Source organism: Microcaecilia unicolor, chromosome 2 (genome assembly GCF_901765095.1).
Source record: "Microcaecilia unicolor chromosome 2, aMicUni1.1, whole genome shotgun sequence".
NCBI classification, from domain to species: Eukaryota; Metazoa; Chordata; class Amphibia; order Gymnophiona; family Siphonopidae; genus Microcaecilia; species Microcaecilia unicolor.
Window position 1 is genome coordinate 484,674,198 of NC_044032.1, and position 19,525 is coordinate 484,693,722.

The window sequence follows — 19,525 nt, forward strand, 5'->3', positions numbered from 1 at the left end:
GCTGAGACGCTCTGGTCTGAGAGGCAAGGGATAGAAGGTTCTGCGCCCTTGCTTCGGGGAGAAAGGCCTGAGCCATCTGAGAATTCAGCAGCGCTCCTATGAATTCCAGAGATTGGGCCGGCTGGAGATGGGACTTCGGGTAATTTAGCACAAACCCCAGCAGCTCCAGAAGGTGGATAGTGCACTGCATGGACCGAAGAGCTCCTGCCTCTGAGGTGCTCTTGACCAGCCAATCGTCGAGGTACGGGAACACGTGCACTCCCAGCTTGCGTAGGTATGCCGCCACCACCACGAGACACTTTGTGAACACCCGTGGTGCAGAGGCAAGCCCAAAGGGCAGCACACAATACTGAAAGTGCCATGTCCCCAGACGGAATCTGAGATACTGTCTGTGAGCTGGCAGTATCGGGATGCGAGTGTAAGCGTCCTTTAAATCCAGGGAACATAACCAATCGTCTTTCTGAATCATGGGTAGAAGGGTGCCCAAGGAAAGCATCCTGAACTTCTCTTTGACCAGGTATTTGTTCAGGCCTCTCAGGTCTAGGATGGGGCGCATCCCCCCTGTTTTCTTTTCCACAAGGAAGTACCTGGAATAGAATCCCTGCCCTTCCTGCCCGGGTGGCACGGGCTTGACCGCATTGGCGCTGAAGGGCGGAGAGTTCCTCTGCAAGTACCTACCTGTGATGGGAGCTGAAGGATTGAGCTCCCGGAGAGCAATTTGGTGGAGTGGAGGCCAAATTCAGGGTGTATCCGCACCGTACTATTTGGAGAACCCATTGGTCGGAGGTTATTAGAGGCCACATTTGGTGAAAAACTTTCAACTTCCCTTCGACCGGCAGACCGTCCGGCACGGACACTTTGATGGTGGCTATGTTCCCATGGATCCAGTCAAAAGCCCGTCCCCGGCTTTTGCTGTGGAGGCGCAGGGGGCTGCTTAGGCGCACGCTGTTGACGGGAACGAGCGCGCTGGGAATGTCCCTGTGCCTGAGGAGGCCTTCGGGCCGGCTGGGTGTGCCTACGCTTGTTGTAGGCGTAGGGAGCAGCCTGCCGGGCCCGGGAAAAATGTCCACCTGCAGAGGTGGATGCTTAAGGCGCCCGGTGGGAGAGCTTGTCGAGAGCGGTTTCCCGCTGGTGTAGTTGGTCCACCAACTGCTCGACCTTCTCGTCGAAAATGTTATCCCCCCGACAAGGGACATCCGCCAGCCGCTGCTGGGTGCGGTTGTCCAGGTCAAAGGCACGCAGCCAGGAGAGTCTGCGCATCACTATACCTTGGGCCACAGCTCGGGATGCCACATCACAGGTGTCAGATACCCCTGGACAGGAATTTTCTGCACGCCTTCAGCTGCCTGACCACCTCCTGAAATGGCCTGGACTGCTCCGGAGGGAGCTTGTCGACCAGGTCCGCCAGTTGCCTCACATTGTTCCGCATGTGAATGCTCGTGTAGAGCTGGTATGATTGGATGCGGGTCACGAACACGGAAGATTGGTAGGCCTTCCTCCCAAACGAGTCCAGAGTGCGAGACTCCCGCCCAGGGGGCGCCGAGGCGGTATCCCTCGAACTCCGTGCCCTCTTGAGAGCAGAGTCCACGACCGCCGAGTCATGAGGCAATTGAGGCCGCATCAACTCTGGGTCAGAGTGGATCCTGTATTGGGACTTCGCTTTCTTGGGGATGGTGGGGTTAGATAATGGCTTCAGCCAGCTCCGAAGCAGTGTCTCTTTGAGGACATTGTGCAACGGCACCGTGGAAGACTCTAGGTGGTGATTGATAGTCGAGGACCTCGAGCATCTCAGCCCTCGGCTCATCCACAGAGACCACGGGAAAGGGAATGTAAATGGACATATCCCTGACGAAGGAGGCAAAGAAGAGGCTCTCGGGGGGCGAGAGCTTCCTCTCCGGTGACGGAGTGGGGTTGGAGGGAAGGCCCACAGACTCCTCTGAGGAGAAATATCTGGGGTCCTCCTCCTCCCCCCACGAGGCCTCTTCCTCGGTGTCGGACATGAGCTCTTGCAGCTCAGACCTCAACCGGGCCTGTCTCGACTGCGAAGAACCACGTCCTCAGTGATGGCGTCGAGCGGTGGACTCCCGAGCCGGCGGGGATGAAGCTCCCTCCATCGACGTAGAAGGGGACTCCACCTGCGTGGCAGTCGACACTGGCGCCGCAAGCGGCGTCGAAGGCATCGGGCTAGAGCACGCCGGCGCCGTAAGCACCCCCCGTGCCGGCAGAGCCTGGTGCATCAGCCCTTCCAGAATCCCTGGAAGGACGGCTCGGAGGCACTCGTCCAGGCCCGCTGTCGGGAAAGGCAAGGAGGCCGGTGTGGGTGTCGGAAGCTGCTCAGGTCCAGGAGATGGTACCGAAGCACCCGCGGACTGGCGCAGCGACACTTCTTCAACCGGTGAACGCTCCTCTCGGCCCTGCCGCTTCCTCGGCGTCGAGTCCTCCCTCGAGGTGCCGGAGCTGGCAGTTCCGTGCGCCGTGGGCAACCGATGACGGTGCTTCTTGGCTTTCTTTCGGTGGCAGTCATCGGCGCTCGGCGGCAGAGATGAAGAGGAGATAGAACCCCCCCCCCCCCCCCGCCTCGAGGAATCGGATCCGACAGGGTTCGGTCCCGATAGCCCTGGGTAGAGGGAGTGGGCGGGGCCGACTGCCCGCGCGGCCACTCACCCCCGCCGTCACCGGCAGGCCAACGGTACCTGTACTCCTGGGGTCGGTGCCAGAGTCGGCGCCGATTTCGTTGACATCGGTACCGAAGACCCGGCCGTCGACACCGATGCCGTTGAAGTCGACGTCGAAGGGCAGGCGCAAGTTCCGAAAAGACGGTCCCGAAGAACTTGCCTCGCCACCTGTCCCCGCTTCCTTAAGCCGAGACACAAGGTGCACGTCTTGGTATTATGCTCTGGGCCAAGGCACTGGAGGCACCAAGCGTGGGTATCGGTTTGTGAGATCTGCCGGCCGCACCGACCACACTTCTTGAATCCGCTCGGGACCTTCGAGGACATCGACGGAAAAATTGCGTCGGCGAAGTCAAAGTCGTCGATGGTGGCGGTGAAAAGCACACCCGAAAAAGAAAACGACCGCGCGGCCACAAGGCTGCAACGAAGCGCCCTCGCGACTAAGAACGACGAGGACACCGTTCGTTTTTTTTTTTTTAAACAATCCAAAATGAGATACGCGAACGCGTACGCGAAGGAGAAAAAACCCGCGGCTAGGCTGTGATCCGGTTTCCAGGGCTGACACAGAGAGAGAGAGAGAGGATAATACGTCTCTCTCCAGTGCGAAATCGAAAAAAACTGAGCGGGAACAGTCACGCACGGGCGGGAAGACGGCCGCGCATGCGCAGTGGGCGTGCCCTGCGTGCGGGACCGCCCGCAAAGTTCTTCCGGTTGGTGGGTGCTGCCGTGGACGTCAACCCAGTCGTGAGAACAAGCAGCCTGCTTGTCCTCGGAGAACTATATATATATATATAAAACTCACCCTCAACGTTCTATTTGCACTGACGTCACTGAAGCCAGGTTCGTAAGTTCGAAGCTCTGAAGCCACACAAAATCACAGTCTGTGGGCCCCGCCCTCGCGTCAAACGTCATGACGTTGAGGGCAGAGCACATTCTCAGCTCCAAGTTCCGTTGTACTGCACTGTAGCTCTCGCACGGAGCTGCAGGGGGGCCGGCGACACACGGAGACAAAAGGACTGAAGGGAGCCTTGCTAGCGCCCATTTTATTCCGATTTGAAATGGGCCTTCGTTACTAGTTACTCAATAAGTAATATTTGGAAACAGATTGGTGTACATTGCTGTCTAGTGCTGTGTGTGTGTGTGTGTGTGTGGGGGGGGGGGGGGGGGGTTCTTTTCAGAAGCTGAGGTAAAGTAGGAAAGTTGGAGATGGCTTTGGGAATATAATACTGAATGGGAGGGGGTCTTTCCTTGTGCTTTATGTTTCTTTGATAGCTGAATTTCTGTAGCATATTATGAAATATCTTTTAGAAAAAGATACAGGTTAAAAAAAAAAAAAAACAGACAGACCACCACACCATCCTCACCAGTACCTCTCCTCTTTCACTAGAAGCTTCTCCATGAATTCCATCTGGAACTTCAAGGATTCCTTCAGAGGATCCCAAGAAATCTGTCAACTACAGGGATCCTGGATCCCTCCAATTCTCCTTCTGAAGCCAGTCTAGGCCTCAGGCACCAGCGGAACCTCCCTCAAGCAAGAAACCAGAGCCACAGATCCATCCAGTCTTCCTAGTCCCAAGACGAGGCAAAATGTTTGGTGCATAAGCAACACACACTCAAGGTTAAAGCCTCCTGTTTACATCTGACTTGGTTCTTGACTGTCCTGGCTCAGAGCAGGACCCCTCAGCCTTAGCAGATGGAAAAATCAGGGAACCTCTCCTGGGAGTTAACATCCACTTTAAAAAAAAAAAAAAAAATCAAATGAGAGCCATTCCTGACAAATGCTTCTCCCCAATTTCAGCAGTACCCCTCAGACTGGGGTTACACATCAAGCTTCTGCCACACACTGTTTCCAGCACTGTACCCTTTGACTATACTTCTCTCTGTACAAGGCACCAGCCAACAGCACTATTTCCAAAACAGCAGTTGGCCACAGAGCACTGACTGTGCTGACATACCTCACATTGAAGTGGTTCTCACACCATGTGGATGGCAGAAGTAATGCTCCCCTCCTCCCCCTGCAGACATTCCAGTTCCATTGTCTCCAGAGTGGCTGCATTAGATCAGCTCCTAACCACATTTTTTTTTAGCTGTTCCACAAGTCATCTCAGTGGCCCCTCTCAAAATTAAGGGATAAGGACCAAAATTACTAATTGTGAACTCTCTCCCGCTCTAGCCTAGATTTGGAGTATTGGTATAGTGAAATACCCAACCCCACATTGAACACTTCTAGACAGATAGAACCGGCCCTCGATTCCTAGCTTTTTTTGTTGTTGTTGTTGTTGTTTTTTTAGTTCAACAGGCTGAGGCTGGGGGAATCCCCCAAGAAGGGAGCTCCTGAAAGGCTGAAGCCAGACCAAATTTAAAAACTGCAAGGGCCTACCTCACCTACCGGAGACCGAGAATTACTGGCTGCACAGGACCCTACATCGAACCAGTAATTGCCGGTCTCCATCTGCTGGCAGAAAAACAAACTCATGGCTCTGGGCCGGTCTGGAGAGATAAAGAACAAGGGTTTACAATTAAGAATACAATTTTTTTTCAGAGCCATTGCATATGTGCGCAACAGAACTCTTAAAAAATAGAGGAAAAACTAGCTCATGCATTAACTTATTTTATCATTATTTTTTATTTTTTTTTTTTCTAACAGTGGCTAGATAGCACTTTACTACCAGCAGAAATGCTGACTATAGCAGAGCACCTGACTACCCACTGTTTCCATTCACCAACTATGTAGTAGAAAGTTTCACTTAATCATCATCTTACCTTGCCATTTCCATGTTAACACTTGTCCTCATTTCTTCTTCCTCTTCCACCACACTTCCCCAATCTGTACACCTTGGTAGTGGCTTGTGACTTTCTGGTGTAGTGAAGCTGAGCAAAACAAAAAAGAGCAACATATTGAACCTCTGAAATGTGAAGGCATGAAAAACCCTGTATAAAAGATTACTTCCCTTGTGAGCCTGAATTAATTTGATTCCATTTTATATTGCAGCTTACAGACAAGTCCCAGGCAACAGGTCACCACAGCCCCTAGAAATATACAGTGATGTAAAAGTCCCCCCCCCACCCTCCTCAATTACTGTTTATAAACCACAATGAATCTAATCATCAATTCAATTTGGTCAACCAGTTGAGTAATTAGGGGAAGTTATTTTACATGTGTGAAAGGGGTGTTGGATCACTTTGTTCTTCAAATAAATGAAGGAATTTAAATAGTTATGCGTTTACTCCAGCTTCCTTTGTCTATTAAATTTTTATCAGAAACCAGTGTGACATACATACAATAATGGGGGTGGGAGGGAACCTTTCACATCACTGTATATCTAGTACCATGGGATTTTAGTGTCCTGATTTTTCCAATGTTTATGCTGCCACTGCCATAAGTATAGTATCTGCATTTTCTCTGCACTGCATGGCTCTGAGCGAGAAACATGGTGAAAGAATTTCTGCATTCAGTCTCACATCTCATGAGAACAGCACAAGACTGCCTGTTCAAACTCAACAAGTCCCATAAGATGCAAAAAGAAAGCATTTCCTGTAGAGTGGCAGAAGTGGTCAGGATGAGGATCAAGGTAAGGAGCTGGCCTAATGGGAAGTCTGGCTGGGTGTATGCGGGAGGTGGGGGCATGGATGACTAGCTAGCTGGGGAGGGAAAGTAGCTCACTTCCTTCCTGGGTGTGGACAGTGGTCGATTTATGAAAGAAGGAAGATGTAGGATGGAGAGGGAAAGGGTAAATTAGGCCTTACCTGCTAATTTGCTTTCCTTTAGTCCCTCCGGACTGGCCCAGAATGTAACTGATGGGTTGTGCACGCCTTCCAGCAGGTGGAGACATGTGAAAAAAAAACAAAACTGACTAGCGAGCCAATAAGAGCCCTTGCCAGCTTGAGAAAGATCCAGTAACAAAGTAGCAAAGCAGAAGAAAAAAAACCACAGAAGAAATATATATAACCTGTGCATCCAAATACCTGAGCAGCCACCGGCACATTGCCAATATGGTGAGTGCCTCCAAATATAATATGTTCCTGCAAAACAGGATGTTTTTTTTTTTTTTTTTTTTTTTAAGTACAGAAATAAACCACGAACTAGCAACACAGCTCCAAATAAAGAAAACTCTTAAAGTGTGAAAACACATACCTGAAGGGAGGGATCTGGGCCGGGCCGGAGGGACTAAAGGGAAGCAAATTAGCAGGTAAGGCCTAATTTACCCTTCCTTATCGTTCCTCCGGACCGGCCCAGAATGTGACTGATGGGAAGTAAAGCAGTGAAATTATGGGAGGGAACCTAGTAGCCCCGCCGACAAAACGCGCACTCCCAAAGCAACCTGACGACAACTGAGGACGTCTAAACAATAGTGCTTAGAAAAAGAATGCAAAGACGACCAGGTCACAGCCCTACAAATGTCTTCCGGAGGCACCAGACAACGCTCTGCCCAAGAGGCTGCCTGACTTCTTGTAGAGTGAGCCTTAACATGCTCTGGAACAGGTTTCCCAGAAAGAAGACAAGCTGAGGCAATCGTTTCTTTAAGCCATCGAGAAATAGTGGGCTTAGAGGCCATGAACCCTTTGCGCGAACCTCCAATCAGAATAAACAAACGATCAGATCGCCGAATGTCATCAGTAGACTTGATATAGTGCTTCAATACCCGTTTCACATCCAAACACTTCAAATGCTGCTGCTCCTCCGAGCCGGAGAAAGAACTTAACACAGGCAATACAACCGGCTGAGAAACATGAAACCGAGTCACAACCTTGGGGAGAAAAGAAGGAACTGGCCGTAAAACTACCCGATCGGAACAGAACTGTAAGAACGGCGATCTACATAACGCCTGCAACTCTGAAACGCGCCTAGCCGAAGCAATGGCCACCAAAAATACTGTCTTCAGAGTTAAGTCTTTCAGAGAACAGGACAACAAAGGCTCGAAGGGAGGCTTAGTAAGAACCTAAAGCACCAAATTGAGATCCCAACGAGGAAAGGAACATTGAGACGGAGAATGAAGGAGATTAGCCCCTCTGAAAAAACGCATCACATCCGGATTACTAGCTAGAGATCTCCCTTGGACACAACCACGAAAACATGCCAAAGTCACAATCCACTTTAAGAGAAGCCAAAGCATGTTGTATGAGAGCCACCACTCCATACTGAATCGGGCCAGGCCGCAGGGAGCCACGTGAGTCTGCGTTGATAATCCTGGGACATAGGAGACCATTGCTGAAGCAGGGCAATCTGCAGAGGTCTCATATGCGCTCTCACCCCTGGCACCACTGCCAAGGTGGCCGTCATCGACCCCAACAGCTGGACAAAGTCCCAAGCTTGCGGGTGAGGCATCCTCAGGAACAGACTGACCTGATTCTGAAGCTTGCACTGCATTTGGTCAGGTAGAAAGGCAAACCCTGAGGCCGTGTCGAACCAGACCCCCAAATATTCTAGATTGAGAGGGGGTCAGGTGACTTTTGGGTATATTGACGACCCAGCACAGAGATTGCAGTACTGAGACCACTCTGGCTGTTACATGACGACTCTCTTCTGCAGAGTCCGCTCTGATGAGCCAGTCGTCGAGGTACGGGTGAACCCGGATAACCTCTTGCCTGAGAAAAGCAGCTACTACCACCACTACCTTGGAAAAGGTTCGGGGAGCTGTGGCGAGGCCAAAAGGCAAGGCCCGAAACTGAAAATGGTTTCCCAACACCGCAAACCAGAGGAACCGTTGGTGCAGGGGCCATATAGGAACGTGCAAGTAAGCTTCTTTTAGGTCCAGAGACGTGAGAAATTATCCTGGCTGTACCGCCACAATGACAGAGCGCAGGGTTTCCATGTGAAAATACCACACTTAGTGACTTGTTAACTTTCTTTAAGTCGAGAATAGGCCGAAAAGACCCGCCTTTTCGCAGCACCACAAAATAAATGGAGTAACGACCACAGCCGTGTTCGGTGGGAGGCACCGCTCCAAGGTGCAACAAGACTTGTAAGGTCTCCTCTACCGCCGCCCGTTTGACAGCAGTACCGCCTCGGGACTCCACAAACACGTCTCTCACTGGGGCACCGAATTCCAATCGGTAATCTTCTCTGATCAGGTCCAGGACCCACTGATTTGAGGTAATCTTGGTCCACTCCTCGAGAAAGAGGAGCTGTAGCGGAGGAGTGGACCGGCGTCCCATCACTGTGGAGAACGGCCCTGAACTCCTGGCCTTGAGCCTGCCGCTGCGGAGCATTTGTCCGAGCGAAAGGAGTTCCTCTGCTGAAAGCGGGCACATTGAGTAAACCCAGAAGAGCACCCCGAGCGATACCTTCTAGCTTCACGGAAGCGAGGTCTGGAGGAGGAGAGATCCACTTGACCCTTGGAAGAAGGCCACGGCCTATCCTCAGGTAACCGCTGGGGTTTAGCATCCCCCAGGTCTTTAACAATCTTCTCCAACTCCTCTCCAAATAACAGAAGGCCCCGAAAGGGCAACTTCACCAGCCTTTGCTTAGAGGCCATGTCAGCCGCCCAATGCCTTAGCCATGAAGGCGGCGGGTGGACACCGCCACAGACATCTGTTTAGCCGAAGCTCTGACCAGATCATAGAGTGCGTCAGCTAAAAATGACAAGGCCGACTCCATGCGCGGTGCAACCTCAGCGAGGGACTCCGCACCATCCACAGGCTGTTCCACTGCCTGTTGTAACCAAGAGAGGCAGGCTCGAGCAGCATAAGAACTGCAAACAGACGCCATTAAGGCTAGGCCCGAAATCTCAAAGAACCGTTTTGGCGCGATTCCAGTTGCAGGTCCTGAATGTCCTTCAGGGCAACCTCTCCCTCTACTGGGAGGGTGGTCTTTTTTGTCACCACCATGACTAAGGCATCCACTTAAGCATCACAAAACGGGCCAAGTGCTCCTCACTCAGAGGGTAAAGATGCCACATTGCCCTGGCCACTTTCAAGGGCCCCTCGGGGTCAAGCCCATTGAGCAGAAATAAGCTCTTGGATGGAGTCATGCAAAGGAAAGGCATGAGCAGGCTTCTTAGTACTCGCCATCCTCGGATTGCTAGAGGAGGCCTCGCCTTGAACAGGGTCATCAATAGAGAGGACCTGTAAGACATCAGAGGTAAGTGCTGGCAGCTCATCGCGGTGGAAAATCCGAACCGCAGAGGGATCATCCAGATCCAGTGGCAAACCGGCTCCTTCCTCTGGCTCTTCAGACCATAAAGGCCTGCCAGATCCCTCAGAGTCCCCACAGCCCGATCACGGAGGGGGGGGGGGGGGGGGGCGCCACTCTCCGACGGGGAATTTACCAGTCTATGCTTAGCGTGCATCCAACGCTCAGGGGCATCCACGTCTGATATCAGCCCCGGGCCATCATCAGTAGGAGGGGAACCAGGTAGCAACGCAATGTCAGACACCTGCGGCAGAGCTCTTTTCAGCATGAAGGCTTTATGTAAAATAAGCACAAATTCGGGGGAGAAAAACTCACCCTGACCTCCCGTCTCCAAATTAGGAGCCACGGGGAATGGAGCTCCTCTGGTAATCTCGGCCCGAGGCGCCCCTCTGCTCTCAGGCTCCTCCGCAACTGCGGGGGTTGAGCCATGCGGCGCTTCCAAGATGGCGCCCGCTGCCAGCTCCATTGAGCGGGAAGAATCATTGCTTGCCATGCTCGTACTGGCTCTACCGTCTAAACAGCACATTTTACAGAGCCCCGCTGCTGATCTGCGCTTGTCACAAAGGGAACAGCACTTAACTCCCTCAGCAGCCATCGCCGAAAAACGACGGAATAAAATTCAAAATGGTGGCTTCGTGCCAAAATCACCCCGATCAGAACGCTGTCCGCAGCTCTCCCTGCAGGAGCTGAGTACCGCTCTTACCTCAAAGGACCAAGTCCACGGACTCCGATCACGCTGCACAGTCAGGAAAAGCCTCAGAAATAGCAGCGCTGAAAAGCACGTTTTTTTTTTTTTTTTAACGCTGCGAGGAAAGTTGGAGGCAAACAGCTACAGAAGCACTCAGGAGGCAGAAGAGGGTGGGAAAGGCAGGGAAAGGGTGAACCTATATGCCTGCATTCACACAGGGGGAAGGGTAAGGCAGGGAAAGGGCGAACCTATATGCCTTTAAAGTGGGCTCAACTTAGCCACCACACCCCTGCTACAACTGGCAAAAGCACAGGAGCCACCCCTGCCAGAATCTTCAAGGAGCTGAACAAGCTGCGTCCAACCCTGCTGGGAGATAGAGAAATACTGAGAGGCAGATGGAGCTAGCCATCCTAGAGGCACTATGGTTTTCAGTGTTCTTTATCTCCCCCTGCTGGTAGGTGGACACAACCCATTTGTAATGGATTCATCTGCTGCTGATAAGGAATCATTAATAGCCTTTAAAGAAGACTGTTCCATAAAAGTCGCTCAGAAAACTAACATCCATTTTCGTTCTTTTGGAGCGGGCTCTTCCACAGAAGACATTTTATGGGATGTGGATTGTGAAGGATCCTGATATGTTGATGGCTCAAGCCTTCCATTTCGATCTTGTTTTGGTACAACCTTATACAAAACACCTGAACAGCAGCCAAATTCAATCCCAAAAGATCATAAAAAGGCATACAATACTTGAAAGCATAAAGATTACCCTCAGAAACCAAGGTATTGACCAAGGTCTGCAACAAGACCCGTTATCTATATAAGATTTTGGTGTCCGTGGTCTGATCTCTTTCATTGGGTAAGGAAATTAATCTCATGCTTACAATCAAAACTTTCTCATAGTGCAAACATTATCACTGAGAATCAAATATTTCCAAAAGCTCAGCTATAGCATAAAATAACTTAGCTTTTCTCAGTTGGCTTAGTCATCCCTCATTCCAACTGCTTGTGTTCAACGGGGCCCTTATCGTTTCATCCGCTTCTGGGCTTCATCAGGAACAACCCAGTTTAAACAAACTTATGCAGGGGCATTCATCTCGCTGACAGGAATCCACTAGGAAACGCCAGCAATCATTGTTCCTGATGAGGCCCAGAAGCGGGTGAAATGATAAGGGCCCATTCAACACATGATGGCACTTGAGCACATAACAGCGCTCAGTCACGATTAAGTTTTAGGAAGGATAAAGAGATAGTATAGAGGGACAAGCAAAAGGCAAGGAAGGGTGAAATCATGCTGGTGGTAGGGCATGCTGGACTAGGTAAAAGCAAGATCTTCTGGATCTTGTGCATTCCACCTTAAATCCAGTCCATGTATCAGCACAGTTGGAGGATCCAGTTTTTATTTAAAAATAGTCTCTGGGTGGAAGATGAAACACGGGCTTTTGCCAGATCAAAAATTAGGCCCTAGTGGCCTAGAAGTAATTGCCATCATCACTTACAGAACATCAACAAACAATCCCAATCTACTGGAGCTACGCCGGATCCAAGGTTTTTTTTTTCTCACCCATGAGTTTACTCAATCACCCTCCAAATCTCCTAGGTGGTTCTGAAAATGGAAAGAAAAAAGATCAAATCGATCAGGAAGACCTGGAAAATTCTTAGGTAAAAAGCTCCTTCAGATCCTGCTCAGAGGAGCCAGTGGCAGATTCACCATTGACCTGGATCCAGAGAACACTTGGGCAAATCACTAGCAAACAAAAAAAAAAGGGGGGGGGGGCGGATTACGCTTTCCATTAGGAGGACCCCACGCCAGCTCCAGTGGCCTTTAAGGCAGAAAATCAGAATCTTGAAAATCCAGCTTCTACCTACTTCCGGGAGACAAATGAGGGTTCGCCTAGGAGTTCAGGTACACCTTGGTTGACTCGGCCCAGCCACATACAGAGACCCCTAAATAATGTAACCCTCACCCTTTCCTAACCCAGTCCTCAGGACAATAGGAGGAACCCTGCACACCACCCTCCTTCTAAATACCTGGCAAGTCTGCCACCCGTTCGTTTTTCTTCTTGCTCTTCGTCAAAGACACAAGAATCCGGGTCGTCCTGTTGGCGGAGCTTCCCATCCACTCTCCGCTTCCGTCCCCGAGACCAGCGGGCCGGGGCTTGGCTCCTATCGAACAGAACGAAAAAGTTATTAAAAGCAACGAATTAACGATTTCGAAAAGAAAAAAGGGAGGGTAACAGGTTTAGCCTAACCCCCGCCCCCCCCCCCCCCATCTCTACACACGCACACACCCGCTTCCCTCCTCTCGCCCGATCAATTCAATAAAAGAACTGCTTAGGCAATCGGGACGGGATGAATGAAATATACGTTGAATGTGCTGTGCACCACTCTCAGAATTTCCAGCTCAAACATCAAACATTTTCTACTCCGCTACCACCAGATTCACCTTTGTTATAATTATTACCTGTACTGAGTCGAGTTGCGGCACTCAAACGCCATAGCCACAAGAAAAGGTGGTCGCAACGTACAAGAGATGATGTACGACAAAGCTGGGGGGTGAGGGGGGAACCTCCTCCGTGTAAAACACCCACCACTCTCGCGCGCTTGAAGAAAAAAAAACTCAAGGGCGCCAAACACGGTCAATTTTATACCACGCGCCAAGAGTGCGGCCGACTCGCGCACCGTCCGCAGCCCAAGGGGTGGAGAAAAAGAGGCCCAAGGAGCAGACAGAACGTCCAAAAATAGGAGAAAGCAAGATAAGTGCCGAGCAGACAGTTATCGCTACACTAAAAGTAACAACGAGTCAAGCGAATAATCCTCACAACATTAGTAAAGCAAAAATTGTGTTCGCTATCACCACAGCACCCCACAAGATATAACTGGTAGAATGGTCTCAGCAGATATGGAGTCACAGCGGACTGTGATTGGTGACTGTGGGAGAAAGCGGGGACGTGTGGGAAACGGGAAGGGGAGTGTCCTCCGGAAATGCACCAAGCTAAGTCTCTCGCTGGCTGGTGTAAATGTTGTTGTTACGTTATTAAGAGTATGTAGTCGGCGCTTATAAACAAATAGACAAACTTGGCTGGATTAATCATTTGATGGGCCGCTCTATTTATTATTAAACACAATTCAGACCCCTAGTATGTTAACTTCTTGGAGGCCACAAAGAGCAGCTGCAATCAAAACAAAACAATAGGTCCTGACAGCCACATAAACTCAAAGAACTATCTACTATAATAAAAAAGCACCTCCAACGTTCTGAAGCTGACTCCATGACGTCACTGAAGGGTTCGTAAGTTATTGACCTATAAGTGTATTCACTCTGACGCTCCTCAGTACCTCTCCACTCTTGTCTCTCCCTACACCCCCCCCTCAGGTACTCCGTGCTGTGGCTAAATCTCTCTTATCCGTCCCCTTCTCCTCTACTGCTAATTCTAGACTCCGTTCCTTTTGTCTTGCTGCACCCCATGCCTGGAATAAACTTCCCGAGCCTGTGCGTCTCGCCCCATCTTTGGCCATTTTCAAGTACAAACTTAAAGCCCACCTCTTTACCACTGCTTTTGACTCCTAGGAGGAGTGGCCTAGTGGTTAGGGTGGTGGACTTTGGTCCTGAGGAACTGAGTTCGATTCCCACTTCAGGCACAGGCAGCGCCTTGTGACTCTGGGTAAGTCACTTAACCCTCCATTGCCCCATGTAAGCCACATTGAGCCTGCCATGAGTGGGAAAGTGCAGGGTACAAATGTAACAAACTAACTAATCCTAACCACTACTCACTTGCCCTGTCCTTTATCCTTACCTATTTATTCCCTTCCCCTCAATTGTTCTATCTGTTTGCCTGTGTTATCTAGATTGTAAGCTCTTTGAGCAGGGACTGTCTTTTGTGTACGGTGTGCAGTGCTGCGTATGCCTTGTAGCGCTATAGAAATGATAAATAGTAGTAGTAGTAAGTTCGTAACTGTGAAGCCACCTCTCTCTGCCCATGTCTCTCTGCCCCGCCCTTGCGTCTAAACGTGATGACGTCAAGGGCGGGCCCCGCCCCCTCGTCAAAACGTGATGACATCGAGGGCGGGTAATCAGACAGCAGCAGTGGACACCGCCAACGTTCTGAAGCTGACTGTGGCTTCACTGAAGGGTTCAGACGGCATCTTAATAGAGTGGGAGAAAAAAAACGCCTTTCGAAAACGAGCTGTTTCAATAATACTGATTGTTCGCCTTTACAAATGTAATAAGGTAACTTTCTTGAAAGAGAAAAGGGAGCATTTCCCAGGTGGCCTTTGCTGCTACAGCACGCTGGCTCTCAGCGACTGACGGAGGGAGGGAGAGAGACCCTGGAACTGGGACGGAGGAAGGGAGGCCCTAGAACTGGGAGGGAGGGCGGGCAACGATCCTGGAACTGGGAGGGGGCGACCCTGGAACTGGGAGGGAGGGAGGTCACCCTGGAACTGGGAGGGGGGTGACCCTGGAACAGGGAGGGGGAGAGGGCCACCCTGGAACTGGGAGGGAGGGAGGGGGGCCACCCTGGAACTAGGAGGGAGGGGGGGGCTCCTGGCACACACTCTCATTCTCACACACACACTTTCTCTCACACACACACTCGCACCCAGTCTCATTCTGTCACACACTCACACATTCACTCTCTATCACACACTCACACACACTCTGTAAAATATACACACTCCGAGGAAAACCTTGCTAGCGCCCGTTTCATTTGTGTCAGAAACAGGCCTTTTTTCCTAGTCTACTATAATAAAAAGCACCTCCAACGTTCTGAAGCTGACTCCGTGGCTTCAGTGAAGGGTTCGTAACATTCATAAGTCTGTCACATCTGCCCCGCCCTCGTGTCAAAACATGATGACGAGGGCAGAACAGTGAGAGTGAAGGCAACGCTGCACAGTTGCCAGGCAACGGTACGCAACGTTGAGGGACCTACCAGAGAGAAGTGTATGGGAAGAAGGGAGGAGCGTCAGGAGAAAGGGATGGGGTCATTTTGTTTGTAGCACGCAGGAGAGGAACATTGCTAGAACGACAACAACATTGGCTGGTTTATTTTCCTGTATTTGCAGTGTGGTAATATTTTCCTGTATTTGCAGTGTGGTAAGATTATGGCCATTCGTATGTGTTGAAATTTTGGGAAACGTATGAGGGAGTTATTCGTATCAAAGTCTACAAATAAAAAAAAAACAAGGAAAACGGAGGATCGAGATTAAGGGGACTTATGTTGTCCGTATTTGATGTTATGTGTTCTTTTCGGATGTTGCTGGTGTGGGTATGTGGGATAACAGACGGGGGGTTACGTTGTGTGGCTTGAGGGTTTTTTCCTGCCTGCTGCCGGTACTGAAGAGCTGCGGAGGGGCTATAGCGGCGACATTGAGACATATTTGTTATTAATATGCCTGTTGGCAGTGTTAGTAGGGATTGCACTATTTCAGGCATTGTTTTCTATATTGGTGTCGTCCAGTCGTGCTGCCTAGGGTTCTGATTGGGTTTGGGTTACAGTTTTGGCGGAATTTGCGAGTGCAGCAGCAAATCAATGGGGCCGGCAAATTAAAAAAAAACAAGGGGGGGGGGGACAAAAACAAGAACGGAAGTTATTACAGTGCTTTGCTACCTGCTCATTTGGTTTGACGGCTGTGGGCTCATTAATTTGTTTTACTTTCTTTACCATTGTTGCTTCTCTGTTATTTCACCCACCATTTTCGCGGTACCTTTCCCGCTGTTTTAGCCGGCCATTTTGTGGAGGAGCACCAGCTATTCAGTGCGATGTGTTCCGTTTTCACTGTGGTTATGAGAAGGTTGGCTGCAGTACAGGGCAATGTCCTGTACAGGGTAGTAGTGCTTTCTAATACAAGGCAAGTATAAAAAAACAACAACAACAAAAAACCCGAACAAACTGTATGTTGTGAGACAAATGGATGTCACTGAAAGTATATATAAGTTAATTAATAAAAACAAATAGGAAGGATGGGGATAGGTTTAGTAAATAAATAAAATATAATAATTTCACTGAGGATTTCAAAGTAAACTATATAGAATTATATGCATCATGGAATTATAATAGTATTAAACATGTTCAGTATGGGAGTTGATTGATGTTTTCTACGGGAGCTATGGTTATGAATGCTTTCTTTAAATCTTCAATTTTAGTTTGTTTACTGCAGCAACCCCACCGTACCACAAGGCGAAACAAGTGGCAGCAGCAAAGTTCACCAATCGAACGGGGTGTGACTCAAAGAGTATGAGGCACCACCTGTTGGCTGTGGGTCAGGCCAGGACTTTGCTGGTGGAAGGGACAAGCAGTGTGTCATTAGGTTGACAGCAAATAGCACCCCCCCCCCCCCCAAGCACTTCACCAGAGACCTGTCTCAATACAGCGCTTTTGGCGGCAGGAATTAGGGAAGGGATAAGAAAATAAAAGAGGAGTTATATAATGCGTGGAGAAAACCAGCGGTGTGTTACGAGTAGCTCTCGGTAGCTTTTGGGGAAAGCGCTGTACGAAATCAAATTCTTTCTTGCCCCTTTCCTGTAAACAAACATCAACCCTGTTACATTCTCTGTGTCACACACACACACACTGATGCAGGATCCCAGTCCCCCTCCCGCCCCTGCCAATCTCACACACACACACACACTGACGCAGGACATGGATACATGGAAACTCACTCTCTCTGTATCACACACTCAATTTCTGACACCCCCCCCCCCCCTAGTAATGCTAAACCCCCCACCTCACTTTCTCACAGAGACACTAATTCCAGCTCCTCACCCCTCAAAAAACAAACCACACCAAACAAATAAACTGAAAACAGCACTCTTACAAACACCCGACCCCCCCCCCCCCCAGCAACGCTGACCACCCTCCAAGCCCCCTGCCACCCCCTCCCAGTAAAGATGCTTCAACCCTGTCACACTCTCTGTGTGACACATACAAACTGATGCAGGAAGCCAGTTCACCCGTTCTCACCCCCCCCCCCCCCCCCCCCCGTCAATCTCACACACACACAGTCACTATCTGTGTCACACATACTCACTTTCTGTCACTCTCATACTTATGTTTCATAACCTTTCCATTTAATATATAATTCTCATTACATGATAATTTCAATACTGCCCGCTTCATTTGTTACAGAACAGCAGACAGAGAAAACAAGCAGAGTGGCACCAAATGTGCAAGGTCACAGGAAACGCGCAACACAGCTGACTAGACTGACACTGTGAATCACAGTACGGAGATCAACTGGACTCACATACTCTACTACCAGGTATGGAGCTTGATGGTGGGAAGTGGAGGGAACAGAAAGGGAGAGAAACATTGATGCACACAGATCACACAAACTGTGACCTACAAATTGAGAACCTTTCTCTCTCACTGACACACACAGAAATACACTCTGTGTCTTCCTATCTTACACTCTTTCTCACAGCCACTGTCTCTATCTCACACACTCTGTCTCTGTCTCACAGATACTATCTGTCACACATGCTCTTTCTGTCATATATAGTCAGTCTCTGTCTCACATATACTTTCTATCACTCACATACATACTGTGTCCTAACATTTCACTTTAAAACATAATTGCCATCACATGATAACTTACATATTCCCCCTTTCATTTCTTTCAGAACACTGGAGACACAGATAGCAAGCAGGATACTGCCAAGCGCACAATTGCACTGAGCCATTGATCTACACTTTCAGTTGTCATATCAACCATAAATACGGCTCTGAGATAACACACAGCGGTTTACAAAACAGGGTGCCAGAAAAGCCATGACCTGCCTGACAGATTGATCACTGTCTCTTTCTATCTCACTGTCTCAGTCTCTGACACACACACAGTTTCTATCTCTCATACAAAAACTGTGCCTCTCACTCTCACAGTTATCTCTCACACACAGTCTCTGACACACACACTTCCATACAGCACAATCTCAGGATATGGATACCACAGAAACAAGAAGCACAGAGACTCACAGTTGTACTGTACGTGCAGATCACAACTATCAAACAGAGATTCACAGTTGTACTGTACTTGCAGATCACAACTATCAAAAATGTAAATGTAAAAGAGCACAAACAAAACAAAAAAGGCAGCCAACTCACACTCAGAAGAAAAACACACGTCAAACTGAACAAGACCATGAAAGGAAACAGTCAAGTTCTGAGACGCTGGCAGCACGTAAACGCAAAAAGGCAGAAGCACAACAAAAATGGCGTGCAGCTCTAACTGAGGATGACAAGATACGTCTAGCCACTGCAAGGAAACGTTACAGGATACACTATAAAACAACATTAACTGCTGAACAACTGAAACAACGTAAACAAAAAGCAGCAGAAGCTCAAAGAAAAAGGCGTGCCTCTATGAGCCAGGAGCGAAAGGCACATCTAAGTGAACAAGCAACTGCAAGGAAAAGGTCAAGATTACAAAATATAATAGCACTAATTACTAAACAACGTAAACAAAAAGCAGCAGAAGCTGAAAGAAAAAGGCGTGCCTCTATGAGCCAGGAGCAAAAGGCACATCTAAGTGAACAAGCAACTGCAAGGAAAAGGTCAAGATTACAAAATATAACAGCACTAACTACTGAACAGCTGGCAGAACGTAAACAAAAAAGAGCAGAAGCTCAAAGAAAAAGGCGTGCTGCTATGAGGCAGGAGCAAAAGGCACATCTAAGTGAACAAGAACTGCAAGGAAAAGGTCAAGATTACAAAATATAACAGCACTAACTACTGAACAGCTGGCAGAACGTAAACAAAAAAGAGCAGAAGCTCAAAGAAAAAGGCATGTCTAACTGAACAAGTCAGTGGAAGCAAAAGGTCCATGAAAAAAAATACAACACTAACTGATGAGGAACAGGCTAACCGTAGACAAAAAAAAAACAGAAGCACAACGAAAAAGGCGTGCAGCTTTAAAAAAATATAAAAACCCAGGTCTACATCACAAAGACACTGAAAGGGAAACCACCTCTGTACTTAATAGAAATGGTCAGGGAAATTAAAGTAACAAAGAAAGCCACACTGGTTTTACCAGAAAGCA

The 19,525-nt window shown here is 49.2% G+C and overlaps 1 protein-coding gene across 2 annotated transcripts in view; it reads right to left on the minus strand.

Moving 5' to 3' along the window:
• SLBP (stem-loop binding protein) overlaps nt 1–13,401 on the minus strand; it is an 87,268-nt gene extending 73,867 nt beyond the window's left edge. For both annotated transcript variants that reach the window (XM_030191091.1, XM_030191090.1), the window contains exons 1-3: nt 12,954–13,401; nt 12,521–12,655; nt 5,436–5,543 (exon numbers count right to left, since the gene is read on the minus strand). In XM_030191091.1, the coding sequence (XP_030046951.1) occupies nt 5,436–5,543; nt 12,521–12,655; nt 12,954–12,988 (278 nt within the window). In that variant the 5' untranslated portion in view covers nt 12,989–13,401. The remainder of the gene's footprint in view (nt 1–5,435; nt 5,544–12,520; nt 12,656–12,953) is intronic.
• Between the last annotated feature and the right edge of the window lie 6,124 nt (nt 13,402–19,525).